This window comes from Macaca nemestrina, chromosome 12, assembly GCF_043159975.1.
Source record: "Macaca nemestrina isolate mMacNem1 chromosome 12, mMacNem.hap1, whole genome shotgun sequence".
NCBI lineage: Eukaryota > Metazoa > Chordata > Mammalia > Primates > Cercopithecidae > Macaca > Macaca nemestrina.
In genome coordinates this window covers 69,190,794-69,210,611 of record NC_092136.1, presented here as the reverse complement: position 1 = coordinate 69,210,611, position 19,818 = coordinate 69,190,794, and the positions used below count along the sequence as shown (strand labels likewise).

Genomic DNA, 19,818 nt, shown 5'->3' with positions numbered 1-19,818 from the left:
GTTCTGTGAAGAATGTCATTGGTAGTTTGATAGGAATAGCATTGAAAGTGTAAATTGCTCTAGGCAGTATGGCCATTTTAACAATATTGATTTTTTTTATCCATGAGTGTGGAAAGTTTTACCATTTGTTTCTATCAGCTCTGATTTCTTTGAGCAGTGTTTTGCAATTCTCATTGTAGAGATCTTTAAACTCCTTGGTTAGATGTAACCTTAGGTATTTTATTCTTTTTGTGGCAATGCTAAATGGGATTGACTTACTGATTTGGCTCTCGGCTTGGCTGTTTTTGATGTATGGGAATGCTAGCGATTTTTGTACATTGATTTTATATCTTGAAACTTTGCTGAAGTTATCAGCTGAAGGAGCTTTTGGGCCTTGACTATGGTGTTTTCTAGATATAGAAAACAGGGATACTTTGACTTTCTGTTCTCCTATTTGGATGCCCCTTATTTCCTTCTCTTGCCTGATTGCTCTGGCCAGGATTGCCAATACAATACTGAATAGGAGTGGTGAGAGAGGGCATCCTTGTCTTGTGCCAGTTTTCAAGAAGAATGCTTCCAGGTTTTGCCCGTTCTGTATGATGTTGGCTGTGGGTTGGTCACAGATGGCTCATATTATTTTAAGGTTGTGTCCATAAATAGCTAGTTTGTTGAGAGGTTTTAACATGAAGTGATGTTGAATTTTATCAAAATCTTTTCTTTGCACATATTGAAATGATCATGTGGTTTCTGTTTTTAGTGCTATATACATGATGAATCATATTTATCGATTTGTGTATGCTGGACCAACATTGCTTCTCAGGGATAAAGCCTACGTGATTGAGGTGGATTAGCTTTGTGATGTGTTGTTGGATTTGGTTTGCTAGTATTTTATTGAAAATTTTTGCATCAATGTTCAAGGATATTGGCCTGAAGTTTTCTTTTGTTGTTGTTGTTGTGTGCCTACCAGGTTTTGGTATCAGGATGATGCTGGCCTCATAAAATGAGCTGGGATTGAATCCCTCTTCCTCAATTTTTTGGAGTAGCTTCAGTAGGAATTTTTTCAACTCTTCTTTGTGCATCTGATAGAATTTGGTTGTGAATCATATGGTCCAGGGCTTTTTTTGTTTGATAGGCTATTTATTACTGAATCATTTTTAGAGCTCATCATTGATCTCTTCAGGAAATCGATTTCTTCCTGGTTCAGTCTTGGGAGGGCATAAAACAATCCTCAGCAAATGCAAATGCAAAAAAAAAAAAATCCTATCAATCACTCTCAAACCAGAGAGGAATAAAAATAGATTTCAAGACTAAAAAATAGCTAAAAACCATGCAATTATCTGGAAATTAAACAACCTGCTCCTGAATGACTTTTGGGTAAATAATGAAACTAAGGCAAAAATAAAGTAGTTATTTGAAACTAACGGGAACAAAGATACAATATACTAGAATCTCTGGGACACAGCTTAGACAGTGTTAAGAGAGAAATTTATACACTAAATGCCCACATCAAAAAGTCTTAAAGATCTCAAATTAACAACCTAATATCACAACTAAAAGAGCAAGAGAACCAAGAGCAAACCAACCCCAAATCTAGCAGAAGACAAGAAATAAACAAGATCAGAGTTAACTGAAGGATATTAAAACACAAAATACCATTCGAAAGATTAATGAGTACAACTGGGCACGGTGACTCACACCTGTCATCCCAGCACTTTGGGAGGCCGAGGCGGGTGGATCACAAAAGTCAGGAGATCGAGACCATCCTGGCTGATACGGTGAAATCCGGTCTCTACTAAAATATACAAAAATAGCCAAGCATGGTGGTGGGCGCCTGTTATCCCAGCTACTTGGGAGGCTGAGGGAGGAGAATGGTGTGAACCTGGGAAGCAGAGCTTGCAGTGAGTCGAGATCACGCCAGTGCATGCCAGCCTGGGTGATAGAGTGAGACTCTGTCTCAAAAAAAAAAAAAAAAAAAAAAAAAAGGTTAATGAGTCCAAGAACTGGTTTTGTGAGAAAATTAATAAGGTAGACCACTAGCTAGACTAATAAAGAAGACAAGAGAGAAGATCCAAATAAGCAGTTAGAAATGAAAAAGGGGTATTATCACTCACCCCACAGAAATACAAATAATCATCAAAAACTACTATGAACATCTCTATGCACATGAACTAGAAAATCTAAAAGAAATGGATAACTTCCTGGACTGCTCATTGTCTTAGGCAAAGAAGACTAGCCATACTTTATTTGAGGGCTCTTTGAGTGGAGTCCTATAAATTCTTGTATTTCTCTCAACTCTATGTCCCCCTCCCCAGAATACAAAGCCCCTTCTGTCATGCCTCCTTTGCTTCTTTTGCTTGTATCTGTGTTATATCTGAATATATAGATCTAGAGAATCCCAAGAAATAGAAAAAGCTAATCCAAAATCCAAGGTCTGAAGAAGACAGGTAAGACCTTTGGATGAATATCTTTTCACAAAGTTGAGAAGATGTGAAGAACCCAAGAATCCAGAGGAGAAACAGCCCGTAGTCACTGCAAGCAGTTCAGACCTCTGTTGGAGTATATCATCACAGCAGCAAAACTTCTATGTTCTTAATATCTGTGTGTTTTTTTGTTTGTTTGTTTTTGTTTTTTGTTTTCCTCAGAGACAGGATCTCACTCAGTCACCAAGCCTACAGAGCAGGGGTGTCATTATTGCTCATTGCAGCCTTGAAATCCTGGGCTCAAGTGATCCTCTTACTTCAGCCTCCTGGGTTACTGGGACTACAGATGCAAGCCACTGTGCCCAGCTTGCCTCTTTATTTTAATTTTAATTGGTCGATTTGTTTTTCAGACCTCTTGTTATCTTTAATCATTTTTCACCTCTGATTTGACCTCCCAGTTTTCAAATACTTGATTGATTTAATGGGAGACTTTTCCCTAGCTTGTTGATTCCAGAAGTTCAACTTTATTCTAGGCTTGGCTCCTGTTTAGCATTGCTGCTTTGAGATTGTTCTGGTTCATGAAAAATAAGTCTCCGAAATTTTCTACTTCTCAATATTGCCATTTACGAAATCCTTATAAACAAATAAGAAAGAAAACTCTCAGAAATATATGGAGAGACTGAGGTTAGAGTTAAGCAAGTCCTGAAATTTTGTCACAACTAATCTAGTTGAAGGAATGTTGATTGACTGAGAACACACTAAATTTCTGTCTATTTCAAAGAGAAAGACTTGATAATGGCTCTATGGATCTGTAAGATCAGTTTTAATAGAAAAACTTATTATTATTTTTTTTGTGTGATGGAGTCTCACACTGTCGCCTGCGCTGGAATGCAGTGTCACAATATCGGCTCACTGCAACCTCTGCCTCCCAGCATCAAGAGATTCTCCTACCTCAGCTTCCCAAGTTGCTGGGATTACATGCGCCCGCCACCACGCCAGGCTAATTTTTTATAGTTTTAGTAGAAACGAGGTTTCACTGTGTTGGCCAGGTTGATCTCGAACTCCTGACCTCGTGATCCACTGGTCTAGGCCTCCCAAAGTGCTGGGATTACAGGAGTGAGCCATCACTCCCAGCCTAGAATAACTTCTTAAATTGCTTTTATTGTTGACTGAATTTATTTCTCTCTTGATAGCTTCGACTTTGGGTTGATAATTAAAAACCACTCTTATCTCTAAGATTGTATACATGTCTTCCCATATTATTATTCTAGATTTTCATGACTGGATTTTACTTTCACACCTAATTGTGTAATCGATTGTGGTGTATACAGTTAAGCTTTTCACTTTACTCTTTCCAAAGAGTGTAGTTGTTCAATTACTATTTGTTTTTTATTTCCAAGCTAAATTTAAAAGCTATATTTTATATATCAGATTATTATATTTTAGTGAGATTTAGTTTTTGGATTTCTATTTATTCCACTATCTGACTTACACATGAGTGATATTAATTTTATATGCTTTTAGAATAAAGAAAATGAAACCATTTTTAGATAAACCAAAAGTAACAAGGTATTTCCAGCAACAAGAGATAATATTAAGGATACTCAGAAAAAAATAGAATAAACTTAGAGGGAAGATTAGAAATTAAGAAAAGCATGTAAAACGTTTTGTAAATAAGTGTAAACATTTCTTCACTATTTAATAATAAGAAGAAATCTTAGGAGTAAAACTATACAAAATATCTAAAAAATATATATATAATTATAGATTGGGAAGGGGAAAATGAAGATAAAGTGCTAAAATTTATTGTACTGTTTTGGAAAAGAGTAAACAGTCAAATGGATATTTGTGTCTGAAAAATCAAGAATGCAATTGTAATCATCGAGATGCAATTTTTTATTTTTAGTTTTTTTATTCATGTGATATATATTTTGTCCCTTTTTATTATTCTTCAACTTTATTGAGGTATGATTCACAAATAAAAATTATATATATTTAAGGTGTGCAACATGATGTTTTAATATATGTACACCTTGTGAAATGATTACCACAATCAAGTTAATTAACTTACCCATTATCTCACATAGTTACCTTTTTCTTGTGGTAAGCACTTTTAAGATCTACTCTCAATCAGGCTCAGTAGCTCATGCCTATAATCCCAGCACTTTGGGTGGCCAAGGCAGGCAGACCAGCCTGACCGACATGGAGAAACCCCGTCTCTACTAAAAATACAAAATTAGCTGGGTTTAGTCTCGCATGCCTGTAATCCCAGCTACTCGGGAGGCTGAGGCAGGAGATTTGCTTGAACCCGGGAGGCGGAGGTTGCAGTGAGCCAAGATCTTGCCATTGCACTCCAGCCTGGACAACAAGAGCAAAACTCCATCTCAAAAAAAAAAAAAAAAAAAAAATCTACTCTCTTAGCAAATTTTAAATATACACACAGTACAAGTAACTACAGTCATGATGCTGTACATTGGATATCTAGAATTTATTCATCCCACATAACTGAAATTTTATACCCCTTGAATAATAGTTTCCTGATTCTCCCACTCCCAACCCCTGGAAACTACACCTCTACTCTCTGTTTCCATGAGTTTCGCTTTTTTAGATTTCACATATGAGCAAGATTGTGCAGTATTTGTCTCTTTGTCTTATTTTCCTTAGTGTTACATCCTCCAGGTCCATCAATTCTGCCATAAATGGCAGGATTTCTTTCTTTTTAATTTTTTTCTTTTCCCATTTTTAATTTTTTGTTTGCTATGGAATCATACGAGTTTCTTATATGTTTTGAATATTAACCAAAATATATAATAAATATTTGATTTGCAAATATGCCATTTCATGGGTCACCTTTCATTTGTTGATTGTTTTCTTTTTTGTGTGGAAATTTTTTTAGTTTGATGTAGCCTCGCTTCTTTATTTTTCCTTTTGTTGCCTTTGCTTCTCATATCAAATTCAAAAAATGACGGCAACATGAACATTACAATTTTCTTCTTATGACTTCTTTAAAATTTTTTATGGTTTTAGGTCTTATTTGAAATCTTTAACCCATTTTGAAATTTGTTTTTATGGTGTAAGACAAGGTCTGATTTCATTTCATTTTGAGGGTTTCACCCTCTCATATCATAAAATTCTTCTATATACCCTTCTATCATCACGTATTACTGATTATACACCTTGATTTCAGAATCTTGTCAACTAGATTCAGAATTCGACTAGGAGAGAGGACAAGGACCACCTGAGACTCATATTTTATTTCCAGAATCTAGCATCTACCTACCTAGGCATTGAATAAGAAAATGAAGTTAAGGTTGTTGATGGTAACACTGTGCTAGTAACTGCAGAGCCAGAAGCACCATAAGGGGCATGATAAGGGAGCGAGCAGACCTCTAATCACTTACCAATCTTAAACATCCTGAGGAAGAATGGGACTTCCATTTGGCGTGGGCCTATGACAGGGTAATAAGGCAACAGTGAATACCAAGCTACAAAAAGCCCCCTTTCACATTCTTCTCAGTCCTACATTTTCACTCTAAGCCCAGTCCTTCCAAAGCAGACTGTGAAAGAGTGAAAGTTCCAGGAGACTAGCATTGCAGATTCCGGAGCACTGTTAGTAGGGGAGGCAGGGAAGAAGGGCTCACAGGACAGTCAAACCATGGCCCCCTGTTTTTCCTTCTTCAAGTAGACCTCTATAACACAACAGAGACAACTAAGGCTAAGTGGCCAGGTGAGAAGAAACCATCTGGCCATAAAACATGGAAGGAATACTTTAAGGGAAAAGTAATATCTCTAAGCAAGAGAACTAAGTGGAATCAAGGCTGAGAGGTGCAGGATAAGTAAACGAATAGTGAAAAGACATTCATGAAGACAGCTAAAACAATAAGTAATGTAAAATATAACATAGCAAAACTTTAACCTCCAAGTCAAACCTCCACTTGAATCCTTTTCTGAGGGGTGAATAGGCATAAGCATCGGGGCTGTTGTCAACGTGCATTAGTTGTTTGCAGCATCACCTTCTTTCATGGAGTTCATAATATAGTGTATTTTCCCAAGGTTTGAACTAGCTCTTCATTTCTTTATGTTTTAAATGCACTGACCTCCCACATGCACTTTTAGGTAAAATATTCAGAAATAATTTAAATACACCATTGCAATGAAAATAAATGTTTTTTATTAGGCAGAATCCAGATCCTCAAGGCCCTTCATAATATCCCCCAGTTCAGTAGTTGGACTTTGGGAACAAAGGAACCTTTGGTAGAAATTGGACAGCAAGAAAGTGAGCTTAGTGGTACTTGTGGGCCAGGGCATTAGCCACACCAGCCACCACTTTCTGATAGGCAGCCTGCACTTGCGGGGTGAATTCTTTGCCAAAGTGATGGGCCAGCACACACACCAGCACGTTGCCCAGGAGCTGTGGGAGGGAGACAAGAGATATGAACATGATTAGCAAAAGGGCCTAGCTTGGACTCAGAATAATCCAGCCTTATCTCAACCATAAAATAAAAGCAAAATGATCACTGGATTATAGCTGCTATTAGCAATATGAAACCTCTTACATCAGTTACAATTTATATGCAGAAATATTCTACTTAAATGCAGAAATATTGCTATTGCCTTAACCCAGAAATTATCACTGTTATTCTCTAGAATGGTGCAAAGAAGCATGATACATTGTATGGTTATTGCCTTGAAAGAAAGAGATTAGGGGAAGTATTAGAAATAAAATAAACAAAAAAGTATATTAAAGCAAGAAGCATTTTAAAAAATTACAAAAGCAAAATTACCCTGATTTGGTCAATATGCAATGTGTATACATATTAAAACATTATGCTTTAACCAATAAATATGTATAATGATTATGTATTAATTAAAAAGAAAGAAAATAAAGTAGGTAGATTATGAATATGCAAATAACCACACATATATTCCAAATAGTAGTGTACTAGGCAGACCGTGTAAGCTGTTTTTTTTAAGTTACTTAATGTATCTCAAAGATATTTCCTTTTGTTATACACAGCATTAAGACATTAAGTATAATAATAAAAATTGCGGAGAAGAAAAAAAAGAAAGCAGGAATTAAACACAAAAGAAAACAATTGTTATAAACAGCAAATAAAAGACACTAAATGATCCTGAGAGTTCCACACTGATTCAATCATTTGTCTCTTCCCCATTCTAAACTGTACCCTGATACTTATCCTCTTCCTATGACATGAAGTTAATCATAGAAAAGAAGGGGAAAGAAAACATCAAGGGTCCCATAGACTCACCTTGAAGTTCTCAGGATCCACATGCAGCTTGTCACAGTGCAGCTCACTGAGCTGGGCAAAGGTACCCTTGAGGTTGTCCAGGTGATTCAGGCCATCACTAAAGGCACCAAGTACTTTCTTGCCATGAGCCTTCACCTTAGGGTTGCCCATAACAGCATCAGGAGAGGACAGATCCCCAAAGGACTCAAAGAACCTCTGGGTCCAAGGGTAGACCACCAGCAGCCTAAGGGTGGGAAAATAGCCCAATAGGCAGAGAGAGTCAGTGCCTATCAGAAACCCAAGAGTCTTCTCTGTCTCCACATGCCCAGCTTCTATTTGCCTCCTTAAGCATGTCTTGTAACCTTGATACCAACCTGCCCAGGGCCTCACCACCAACTTCATCCACGTTCACCTTGCCCCACAGGGTGGTGACGGCATTCTTCTCCTCAGGAGTCAGATGCACCATGGTGTCTGTTTGAGGTTGCTCGTGAACACAGTTGTGTCAGAAGCAAGTGTAAGCAATAGATGGCTCTGCCCTGACTTTTATGCCCAGCCCTGGCTCCTGCCCTCCCTGCTCCTGGGAGTAGATTGGCCAACTGTAGGGTGTGGCTCCACAGGGTGAGGTCTAAGTGATGACAGCCATACCTGTCCTTGGCTCTTCTGGCACTGGCTTAGGAGTTGGACTTCAAACCCTCAGCCCTCCCTCTAAGACATATCTCTTGGCCCCATACCATCAGTACAAATTGCTACTAAAAACATCCTCCTTTGTAAGTGTATTTACCTAATATTTGGAATCACAGCTTGGTAAGCATATTGAAGATCGCTTTCCCAATTTTCTTATTACACAAATAAGAAATTGATGCACTAAAAGTGGAAGAATTTTGCCTACCATAATTCAGCTTAGGGATATATAGATTGATCTCTTCCTGTGTCTCCAGAATACGCAAAATACTTACAGGACAGAATGGATGAAAACTCTATCTCAGTTCTAAGCATATCTTCTCCTGATTTGGATTAAAACCTTCTGGTAAGAAAAGAAAATATATACATATATGTGCATTCATTCATTTGTTGTTGTTTTGTTTTTCTTAATTTGCTCATGTATGCTAATAAATTATGTCTAAAAATAGAATAAATACAAATCAATGTGTTCTGTGCAATAATTACTTATTAGGTTTTGGGAAATGAGAGATAAAAAATTAGAGACCCCTTAATGCAGTAAAAAATACAAATAAAGAAAAAGTCACTTATAACCCAAAGTGTGACTAACAATGGGGTAATCAGTGGTGTCAAATAGGAGGTTAACTGGGGACATCTAACTGTTTCTGCTTGGACTAATCTGCAAAAGTGTCTCGGGGAACAAAGAAGCTTCTGTGACTTAAAAAGTACTGGTAGGAAGGGAAAAGGTCTTCCAGACTTGGCTCAGATTATTTCTTCCTCTAGTCCACTAAGAACACTGAGTTTTAAAATCATTTCCTTGATTCAAGTTCCTATTTCTCTTTATGTTTTATTTGTTTAAACCTCCTTTACTAAAATTTACTCTTCTATCTCTATAGCTTTCCAACATGATCTCCTTTCTCCAATCCCCCTGCACCTTTTCCCGCTTGTACTAAATTAACTCCTCAGGTGAGGAAAAACTTTTGAAGTGCAGAGTTCTGCTTCCTGCTGTTAAAAGATGTAAAGAAAACAGCAAAGGTAGCAAGCATTTCTGAGGTCAGTGTGGAGACTCCTTGTTCCCTGAGGGCTCTGTCAGTCATTCTGAATCCTGCCCCTACCTGGAAGCCCATGTCCTTTTAGTAAGGAAAGTGTTATACTTTTACTTTCCATGTTTCTCCTACTTCTTCCTTTCAGCTTTAACACTCTGAAACTACAATTACACAAAATAAAATAAAATGAGGTAATATAAAATAAATAAAATAAAATAAAATTTAGGTTAACCAAAAGAAACTCGATCCTCTATTTCTGGTTATTGGAAGGAAATTTACACATTTCTTATTTCCATTGCTTGATTCTCTTAAATACTTTCTCCATTATTGCTAAATAGAGATCTCTCACTTTTTCTACCTGTCTCAACCCTCATCAGGTACTTGTAAAGAAATCTCTCTCTGATTATTCTCACACATGCAGAAAGCATTTGGTTCTTCTATGGCTATCTGGAGCCTAAGTTAAAAAATTATGCCTATATATGATTATAGAGGTAAGAGAGATAAAGTTCAAGTATTTTCTTTTTATATTCATTCCTCTGTAAAAAACTAAAGCAATGAGGATCTAGCAACGTGTATCCCTGAGAAAAGATTTCACATGTTGAATCCTGGGAAAAGAGGTCTTTAAAATATTTTAAACGTTAAAATATATAGATTTGACTTGACTCTTAGATTTTGGATTTTATCTCATTAAATTTAAACCTGCATTAGCATTAGCATTGTTTTAGATTCAGACTGTTTTCAAGACTCTATTTCACATCCCTGACATAAGAGGCGTGTATATGTGAAATAAAGTGTTCTGTGGAAGTTGGAATATGTCTTTTGCAAATATTCCAGGTCAAAGAAAATCCACAGACCTTATGAAATTATAATATAGATTATATTTATATTATTCTGAAAGACCAAACTTGTCAAAGCAACAGCTTTGAAATCCTGATTGGCAGAAATTATCACCTTCTTAAAGACTTACCCTACAACTTCTTATGCTCAGAAATAGTTTTCCTAAGTTTTTCTATTTTGTTTTCTTGCTTAAATGATGAACTATGGATCCTTCTCTTGTGTTGGCAACTGCTGCAGATACCATCATCCTGGCTTCAAGGCAAGGGTTGCTTTTCCAATGGTAGTTACTTAGTGTGACTAGAGTGTGATGCAGACTTTTCTTTCTATGACCCATAATCCTGCAGGGACAAGGCTGCAAGCTATACTAAGACCATCAAAAGCCCAGGCATGCCAGACAAAAATAAGTTTCAAGAAGAGATAAATAGTGCAAATTTGGTTATGGTCAGAGCCTCAGTTTCAAATCTAAATCAGCATTCAAAGTTCCTGAAAAACTACTCAAGCTCACTGACATCTTCACAATTGTGAGCTTGCTTCTACTCTGTGAATGGATGCCACAGCAGGTGCAGGTCTATTCTACTTTTATTCCAGCCCCACTTACCACTACACGCACACACACACACACACACACACACAAGTCCTCAAAAAAGAGACAGCGAGAGAAACAGTGGTCCATTTCCTTTACTCCAGTCTATTAATCTTTCTTAAGTCCTAATATTTTATACCAGAACGGGCCTAGTCTGAGTATACTTAGAGGATGAATATTAACTTCCTCCATGAAAATCATGACACTCATCTATGGGAGTGTGGTTTTGTCATTTGTTTCAAAAGCAGCACTCAACTAGAGTATTTTTATACATGCTCTGCTGTTTAACCTAAAATTCCCCAAGTGAAACATTTTAGCAAACTACTGTATATGTTCCTAGGTCAAGCACAGTCTAGCTACTTGCTGCAGACTTCTCTCCCAGATACACAGTCTCTCAGTAAACACAATTCAGCATCTTCTCAGAATTAATTAATTAAAATGAACTAAAAATGCCCCAACAAAACCAGAACCCATAGAAACAAATTGCATACACACAAAATAGTTTGGAAATAGGATAGTTTAGTCCTCTTTAAAAAGTTGTATTTCTTACCAAAAAGCAATAAAGTCGACATAGACACAACTTTGCTAAAGTATATACATAATTATTACAGAGAAATTTATATTTCAGTCTACACCTTGTTCATCAATATTTCCTCTACTGGGTTCAGATTTTCATTCAGAATTAGCTTTTTTTAAAACCTCATTAAGTGAGCCATGGTGTGTCAATTTATGGAGAGCAGAGGTACAGTCTTCAGTTAAATTTGAGACTGCATCTCTTTAGAGGTAGAATCTTGGCTTCAGTCTGAACACCCTTTACAAACATGTAGGCATTAATTTAGAAGACTGCTCTGAAGCTCAAGAGATGGATGATTTAAGAGATTATTATGCTAAATTATCCTGACATTATTTTATTTAAAAATGTTTGTAAACTCAAATTCACATTATTGTGTCCTCTCCTCCGTTCTTCCCTCCCTCTCTTTCTCATACACACACACACACACACACACAGACACACACACACACACAGACACACACACACACACATGCACCCTTTCATTCAGACATACTGAGCATGGCTTATAAAGCAATGCCATGGTGAGAAAAGGAAAACAACTTTTTGATAAATTATCAAATAAAATTAAAGCCAAATCTTGAGGAATTAATTCCACTCCTATACTTTGTTTTCACTTTTATTTTAAATTTGGGGGTACATGTACAACTTATATAGGTAAATTGCATGTCACTGGGTTTTGATGTACAGATTATTTCATCACTCAGCTAATAAACTTAGTACCCAATAGGTACTTTTTTCATCCTCTCCCTCTTCCCACCCTCAACCCTCAAGTAGACCTGCATGTCTGTTGATCTCTTCTTTGTGTCCATGTGTATCATCATTTAGCTCCCACACTCCTAGACTCTTACAAAAGCTCTACTCTAACAAATAATTTTAATATAACAACAAGGTGCCAAGTCGTTTTTCATCTCTTGACCTCCTTATCCTCAATATGAAGATAGCAATGACTGGCCTATAGTAATTGTATGTGCTCGGCAATGTCCCATCCAGGTGATGTTCTCATGAATTCTCCGGTATTGGGATTTTTAAGGCCAACGTCTTGCCTAGATTTACTAATGGTGTAGGAATAGAAGAAGGTATATATAGTAAGCTATATTTGCTCTTGTTTTGACTTTTGGAGAAAGGAAAGTAGTTTGTTTTTCCCTATCAAGATCATAAGGTCTACAGTCTCTCTTACTGTCTTTTGAATAACACGCAAGTATCTCCTTTTAATATCTTACTCTTATGAGAACTTCCCTATGCTCAGGAATGTGAAAGTGATCTTCCCCAAAATGCCCTGAGTAGCTCTGCTTCTGATATGTAAACCAGTGGTTCCTCAATATCCTCTTCAGATATAAAGAGTCCTCAGTGCCTACTATGTATAACGACTTAAGGAAAACACATGGATATAAAAGAGCTTCTGCTGCCAGTCAATTCAAAATATTGTGATCAAAACAGTTAACTATAATGCATTGTCAATATATTCCGGCAGTACAGACAGAGTTACTATGAAAGCACTTTTAAACACAAGGAAACAACAGATTCTGTTTAGGTATTCAAGTAAGTTTAAAATTAATCAACAGGCATATAATACAGATTTATAAAAATGTATACGAGTGAGAAAGTTCTAAAAGTCCTTCTAATTTTACCTATGGCAAAAATGGTGCTCAAAGAAAAAAAATTACTACCTATGATCAGAAAGGAAATGACTGGTTGGTTGTTTACTGCATGCTTCTTCTTTGTTTGTTGTAGCATTAACGACAAAGAAACACTGTGCAATGGTATGATTCATATTGTCCTCTAGTTCCAGAAGTTCTAAAGCAAGGAATAATCATTTCTTCATTTACTCATTTACTCATTCATTCATTCATTCATTCATTCATTATTTTCTTGAATAAATATTTTCTTGCTGCCTATAGATGAATTTAATACAAGGCACAGTAGGCATGTAAGAAGGTGGAGAATAGGCAGAATTGTTTATAAAGCATGGAGTGTGTGTGTGCATAAATAAATAAGAAAAATGTAAAAAATGGTGTGGGGGAGGGTTTGGAAAGATTTTTTGGGTAGTATCGAAAAGTTTATTGAGGCTGAGGTCACAAGTAATATGTGAGCAATGAATCTTAACCGAAATATGGGAAGATCAGAGGAAATTGTTCACAGAGATGTTCTGGGGCAAGTAAGAGGAGGAGGCTATTTCTTGGAGCAAGAACACTTGATGGGGTATAGTATTATGGGCTAACACATGCAGGCAAAGGAAGTAGAAAGAAAGAGAGCATAACACTGTCTTGAGCAAACATTATGCCTTTAACTGAGCACATTATTTTCTCAGTAATTGTTGGAGTTTAATCATATGATTAACCTTGAGGCTATGTCTTAGGGTTGAGGTCTTCCCTAGAGCCTCTGCAGTGCCAGTATCATCTCTATATGAAGAGTTCTTGATAATTTCTTTTCTTTGGAGGTAGAAATGTCATCCATTAATGCTTTGTACGGTTCCCTTGCCTTTCTCATTTCCCATGTCCTCTTTGTAAAATACGCAAGTGCTCTCTATCTGTAGACCCTCAGGAACCTTCTTACATACCTGGGCAAGAAAATGAAATAAGTGCAATTAATCAGGAAGTTGAACTGAACGTTCTTTATTAGGTGAAGCCATACCCTTGAAGTAGACGTTGTGTTCCCAAGTTCAGAAAATAGAATCTAGGGAAATAGGGTCTACTTATGATTATCAGGAAACAATCCAGGACCTCAATGGTACTTGTGAGCCAGGGCATTAGCCACACCAGCCACCACCTTCTGATAGGCAGCTTGCACCTGTAGGATGAATTCCTTGTCAAAGTTGTGGGCCAGCATACACACCAGCACATTGCCCAGGAGCTGCGGAGAAAAGGTAGGCAGATACACGCATATGGTTAACAGAGAAATGAAGATTGGCTTCTGAGAAACTGGGCCAACACCCATTTTTTTCTGCCCAAATCTTAGACAAAACTGATCCCCAGGTTATTCCCATCAGCATAAATAAGTACATATATGAATGCATACATATAACATATATCTATACTATACACACCCTCTATGTACTTAACAATCATATAGTCTATATATGTACATATATGCTATATATGCTGTATAATGCTATATACAAATTAATTCCAAATTAGTTTTAATTTTGTATGTGTATATAGCATATACAAATTAATTACTATAAACAGATTAATAGATACAAATTAATTGATTAATCAGTGTGATGATGGGCTGTCTCCTAATAATGATTCTGCCCCACCTCCAGTGTAACTTTCTAATCTTTCATAATCAAATATTCACTTTCCTTTCCATACCATTTACTACCGAATTTATAAAATTCCAATTATTCCTTATTGTAAAATGACTTATAGCCTCTAAAACAGCATTCTATGCCTCTCCTCTTTGAGTTGGAGCCTCTCCCATACCCATGTGGGGAGACAAAAGGATTATTCTAAGGGCAGAATTAGCAGATGAGAGTTGGCGTGCATAATTTGAGTTGTGGTTAGAGAAGGAAAAATGAAGGGAGGCGGTTGAGAGAGAAAGAGAGGATATTAAATAATTTAATTTTTAAAATAGCAAGATTGTGAGGAAGGAAAAAATGCAGAATATTGAAATAAAAAATTAACGAAATTTTAGAAGCATTAAATGATAAAATATAGTAAAATAGACAAAAATGTGGGGGAAGAGCAGCTAGGTAAAAGAACCAAAATGTAAGATTAGAAAGTAAAAAGAGAAAAGTGGAGCATCTCCTGGACTCACCCTGAAGTTCCCAGGATCCACGTGCAGCTTGTCACAGTGCAGCTCACTCAGCTGGGAAAAAGTGCCCTTGAGGTTGTCCAAGTGAGCCAGGCCATCACTAAAGGCGCCTAGCACCTTCTTGCCATGAGCCTTCACCTTAGGGTTGCCCATTAACAGCAGCAGGAGAGGACAGATCCCCAAAAGACTCAAAGAATCTCTGGGTCCAAGGGTGGACTACCAGTAACCTGAGGGTAGGAAAACAGCCCAAGGGACAGAGAGAGTCAGTGCCTATCAGAAACCCAGGAATCTTCCCTGTCTACACATGCTCAGCTTCCATGTCTCGGAACCTTGATACCAACCTGCCCAGGGCCTCACCACCAACTGCATCCACATTCACTTTGCCCCACAGGGCACTGACAACAGTCTTCTCCTCAGGAGTCAGATGCACCATAGTGTCTGTTTGAGGTTGCTAGTGAACACGGTTATGTCAGAAGCAAGTATAAGCAACAGTTGGCTCTGCTCTCCCTTTTATGCTGGTCCTGTCCTCCCTACTCCAGTGAGCAGGTTGGTTTAAGATAAGCAGGGTTTCATTGGTTTGTGAGAATGAAAAATGAACCTTCATTCCACTGTTCCCTTACCTTGCCCTGAAATTGGCTGTTCTGTCATGTGTGTCTTGACTCAGAAATCCTGTTCTCCTCTACATATCTCTCCAGCACATCTCTTTAGCAGTTGTTTCTAAAAATATCCTCCTAGTTTCATTTATGCAGAAGTGTTTTAGTCTAATATAGTGGAATGTATCTTAGAGTTTAATTTATTTGTTTCTGTCACTTTATACTAAGAAAACGTGTCTAGAAGCAGATGTTTTAACAAGTTGACTCAATATAACGTTCTCCTTTGTCTATAGGGATTTTTGTCTCCAGGGATTTTTGTCTCCAAGGGAATTTAAAGAGATTGGAATGGACAAATCTATTACTGCCGTTTAAACTTGCTTGCTTCCTCCTTCTTTTGGTAAATTCTTCCTATAATAAAACTCTTATTTTTTATTATATTGAAATAAATGCCCATTAAAAGAATATTTTAAAAATGAGTGGTGGTTATTTACCAGTTATTGAAATAGGTTCCAGAAACATGAATTTTAAGGGTAACATTTTAATGACAGATAAAATCAAATATTATATACAAATATTATGATTGTTTAAAATTATGGTATGACTATAGAAAGAATGCAGAGAAAGTGCCAAGTAGATTTACCATATTCAGCCAGATTTAATTTAATGAAGTTCCCGGGAAAATGCTAGTACAGAACATTTTACAACTGTGTTCTTAAAAAAAATGTGGAATTAGACCCAGGAATGAAGAGCTCAGTAGTTTTTCACTCTTTTCTGAATTCAAATAATGCCACAGTGGCAGACAAATACACACCTATGAGCATATCCAAAAGGAAGGATTGATGGAAAGAGAGGAGAAGGTCAATCCTTTCCTAGTGAAAGGAAGGAAGGAAGAGGGGAAGAGAGAGGATGGAATGGATAGAGGAGAAGAAGGAAAAACAAATAATGGAGAGGAGAGGAGAAAAAAGGAGGGGAGAGGAGAGGAGAAGGGATAGGGAAGAGAAAGAGAAAGGGAAGGGAAGAGAGGAAAGAAGAGAAGAGGAGAGAAAAGAAAAGAGAGAGAGGAAGGGAAAGGAAAAAAGAGGAAAAAAGAGACAAGAGAAGAGATAAGACGGACAGTTCAAATTTTGGTAATAATATGGATCAATAGAAACTCTCAAACTCTGTTGGTGAGAGTGTACAATAGTATAACCCCTTTGGAAAACATTTAATAGTATCTACCAAAGCTGGATACATGATAAATCTATTACGTAGCAATTACATTTTTAGATATTCAGAAACACATGCATGTGTATATCCAAAGATGTGTATAGAAATGCTTATGACAGCAATATTCATAAAAACCTCAAACTGGTAGCCACTTAAATGTTTGTCAAAAGTAGAACTGATAAATTATGGTATAGTTAAAGAATAGAATATTAGACAGAAATGAAAAGAATCAACTACTGCTTAACATGTAGCAACACAAATGCATTTTGCAGCATTTGCTAGATTAAAAGTAACCAGAGGTGAGTTCTAACTATATGATTTTATTTGTATATAGAAAGATGGACGATGTAACTGAGATTCTGATCACAAGGGGAAATGTTATAAAATAGAGTAGAGAGGAGCCATGAATAACCTTTAAACTTTGTTACAAATTATTTTTCTGTAACCTGGAAGCCAAGAGAAGATATTGAATAATTCAAGGAAGATGGTGGCATGGTTTGATTTGCATGTTTAAAAGATTATTCTCACTTAGTGAAGAAATGTATTTTAGAAGTAGAGAAAATGGGAGACAAATAACTGGGCTTCTGTTGCGGGAGGGAAGGAAGTGACAATGCCATTTCTATAATCAAACTTAGACCATGATGGTGATGTCAGTCACTGAGATCGTGAACACAAGAATAGGACCACATTTGTGAGTTTAGTGGTATGATAAGATCAGAAATTCAGTCTCGGATACACTGTATTTTATGCATTGTTGTAAAATGCAAAAGGATATACTTAGATATATGTATCTGGAGCTCAGAAAGAATACAACCAGGTCAAGAATACAGAATGGAAGAGAACGTACAAGAACAGATCACAGTGTGCTATGTAAATCACTACCACTACCTGTTAAAAATTACAGATGATGTACTTCATCAACATCTCCTTAAAATCTTAGAATGTGTTTGTGAGGTAGGAATTATGTTTCCAATTCATATATAAGAAAATTGATTCTAAAAAAAATGTTAGGTAAATTCTTAAGGCCATGAGGACTGTTATTTGATCTTTGTCTGTTAATTCCAAAGACTTGGCTTTTCCCTTTAATTCTGTTCTACCTGAAATGATTTTACACATTGGGAGATCTGGTTACATGTTTATTATATAAGGCTTGCATTGAGAGTGTTTGTATAACAGGGTAAGGTCTTTTTTTCTTTTCTCGTCTGAGATGGAGTTTCACCCCTAGTGCCCAAGCTGGAGTGTAATGGCGCGATCTAGGCTCACTGCAGCCTCCACCTCCTGGGTTCAAGCAATTCTTCTGCATCAGCCACTCGAGTAGCTGGGATTGCAGGCATGCACCACATGCCCAGCTAATTTTGTATTTTTAGTAGAGATGGGGTTTCACCATGTTGGTCAGGCTGGTCTCGAACTCCTGACCTTAAGTGATCTGCCTACCTTGGCCTCCCAAAGTGCTGGATTTACAAGCCTAAGCCACCACATCCAGCCAGGATAAGGTCTTAACATGGAAAGAATAGCATCTACTCTTGTCCAGGAAACAACGAGGACCTGACTGTGGGCCGTAAGAGAAGTGATTAATAGACAGGGACAAATTCAAGCATAATTGAACTGTTGATTAGAGGTAAGGAAATGATTTTAAGTCTCTGAGCTTGGTGAGTGGGCAAGTAGCTATCCAATGACTAAAATGGAAAACACTGGAAGAGAAACAGTTTTAGTATAAAAAGTGAAACGACCATGCTGAGTCTGAGGTTCCTATAGGACATCTATACAAATAAGCCCAGTACATAGTTTGATATATGGGTTTGGCACCGAGGTCAGAGGACAGAGCTAGAAATCAGACTTGGGAACTGGGATTATACAAGCTATATTTAAGAGTTTGGATATAACTGTGAATCCAAGAGTGCGACGAATACAAAATTAAATGAAGGACCTTTAATGAACACCAACACTTAATGTGAAATCTCAAGGAAGTACGAAGTAAGACATAGCCCCAAAATCCCCAATGATTTTAGAACTCAGTATGGATTTTAATTAGCATAATGTCAACGTTGGTTAGAATGGAATTCAACTTGCTGCTGGTTTCAGAGTAAATAGGAGATAAGGGTCTAGATTTTGACACACAGTGAAAAGCTGAAACGAAAAGGAAAAGATAGGGTGACAGATGGGAAATGTATGCAAGGGGGATGAGCCACATGGTATGGGAGAAACACTAAGGACTCTAGGGTCAGAGAAATATGGGTTACATCCTTCTACAAAATTCACATTCTTGGCTGGGCATGGTGGCTCACACCTGTAATCCCAGCACTTTCAGAGGCCAAGGTGGGTGGATCACCTGATGTCAGGAGTTCGAGATCAGCCTGACCAACATGGAACCCCCTCTCTACTAAAAATACAAAATTAGCTGGGCATGGTGGCAGGCGCCTGTAATCCCAGCTACTTGGGAGGCTGAGGCAGGAGAATCACTTGAACCTGGTAGGTAGATGTTACAGTGAGCCTAGATCGTGCCATTGCACTCCAGCCTGGACAACCAGAGCAAAACTCTGTCCCAAATAATGATAATAATAATAATAATACATTCTTGCTAACCTGAAAAAATAAATTATTTGCACTTTGTACCTAATTTATAATGTTCAGATAATGAATATTGATATGATATATTCATATGCACAGAACAATGCATAGGAGACACATTATAAGTGTAAGTGGCATTCTTAAATGCCAGTGCTCTCCACAGTTCTAATCTCAGTTCACTGCTCTTTGAATTCTGTGTTTTCATATTATCTTATCAATACATTAATCATTGCAATAATCATTACACACTATAATTGTTCATTTATTGGACACATCCTAGTTTCCTTCTGTCAATTACCACACTGCTTTCAAATTTATTCCTCCTCCTTCCCTCAGTGTTCTCTGTATTT

The 19,818-nt window shown here is 37.2% G+C and overlaps 2 protein-coding genes across 2 annotated transcripts; both read right to left on the bottom strand.

The window, feature by feature from the left end:
- Window positions 1-6,547: 6,547 nt before the first annotated feature.
- LOC105468624 (hemoglobin subunit beta) lies at window positions 6,548-8,175 on the bottom strand. Its single transcript, XM_011718821.2, has 3 exons — window positions 8,023-8,175; window positions 7,670-7,892; window positions 6,548-6,810 (listed from the first exon to the last, which is right to left on the bottom strand). The coding sequence occupies exons 1-3, from the start codon at window positions 8,112-8,114 to the stop codon at window positions 6,682-6,684; spliced, it is 444 nt and encodes a 147-aa protein (XP_011717123.1). The 5' UTR covers window positions 8,115-8,175; the 3' UTR covers window positions 6,548-6,681.
- Window positions 8,176-13,572: 5,397 nt separating this feature from the next.
- Window positions 13,573-15,534, bottom strand: LOC105468623 (hemoglobin subunit delta-like). The gene is given in 4 exon segments (XM_011718820.3): window positions 13,573-14,198; window positions 15,105-15,254; window positions 15,256-15,328; window positions 15,443-15,534. Coding segments are annotated over 4 exon segments (444 nt in total). The 3' UTR covers window positions 13,573-14,069.
- Between the last annotated feature and the right edge of the window lie 4,284 nt (window positions 15,535-19,818).

What these genes read in the sequence shown, in the direction of transcription:
- LOC105468624 (XM_011718821.2), bottom strand. Translation starts at nt 8,114, where the DNA reads ATGGTGCATCTGACTCCTGAGGAGAAGAATGCCGTCACCACCCTGTGG. An exon ending in GGTGGTGAGGCCCTGGGCAG is followed by an intron (nt 7,893 to 8,022) that starts GTTGGTATCAAG and finishes TCCCACCCTTAG; the next exon opens with GCTGCTGGTGGTCTACCCTT. An exon ending in TGGATCCTGAGAACTTCAAG is followed by an intron (nt 6,811 to 7,669) that starts GTGAGTCTATGG and finishes TCCCTCCCACAG; the next exon opens with CTCCTGGGCAACGTGCTGGT.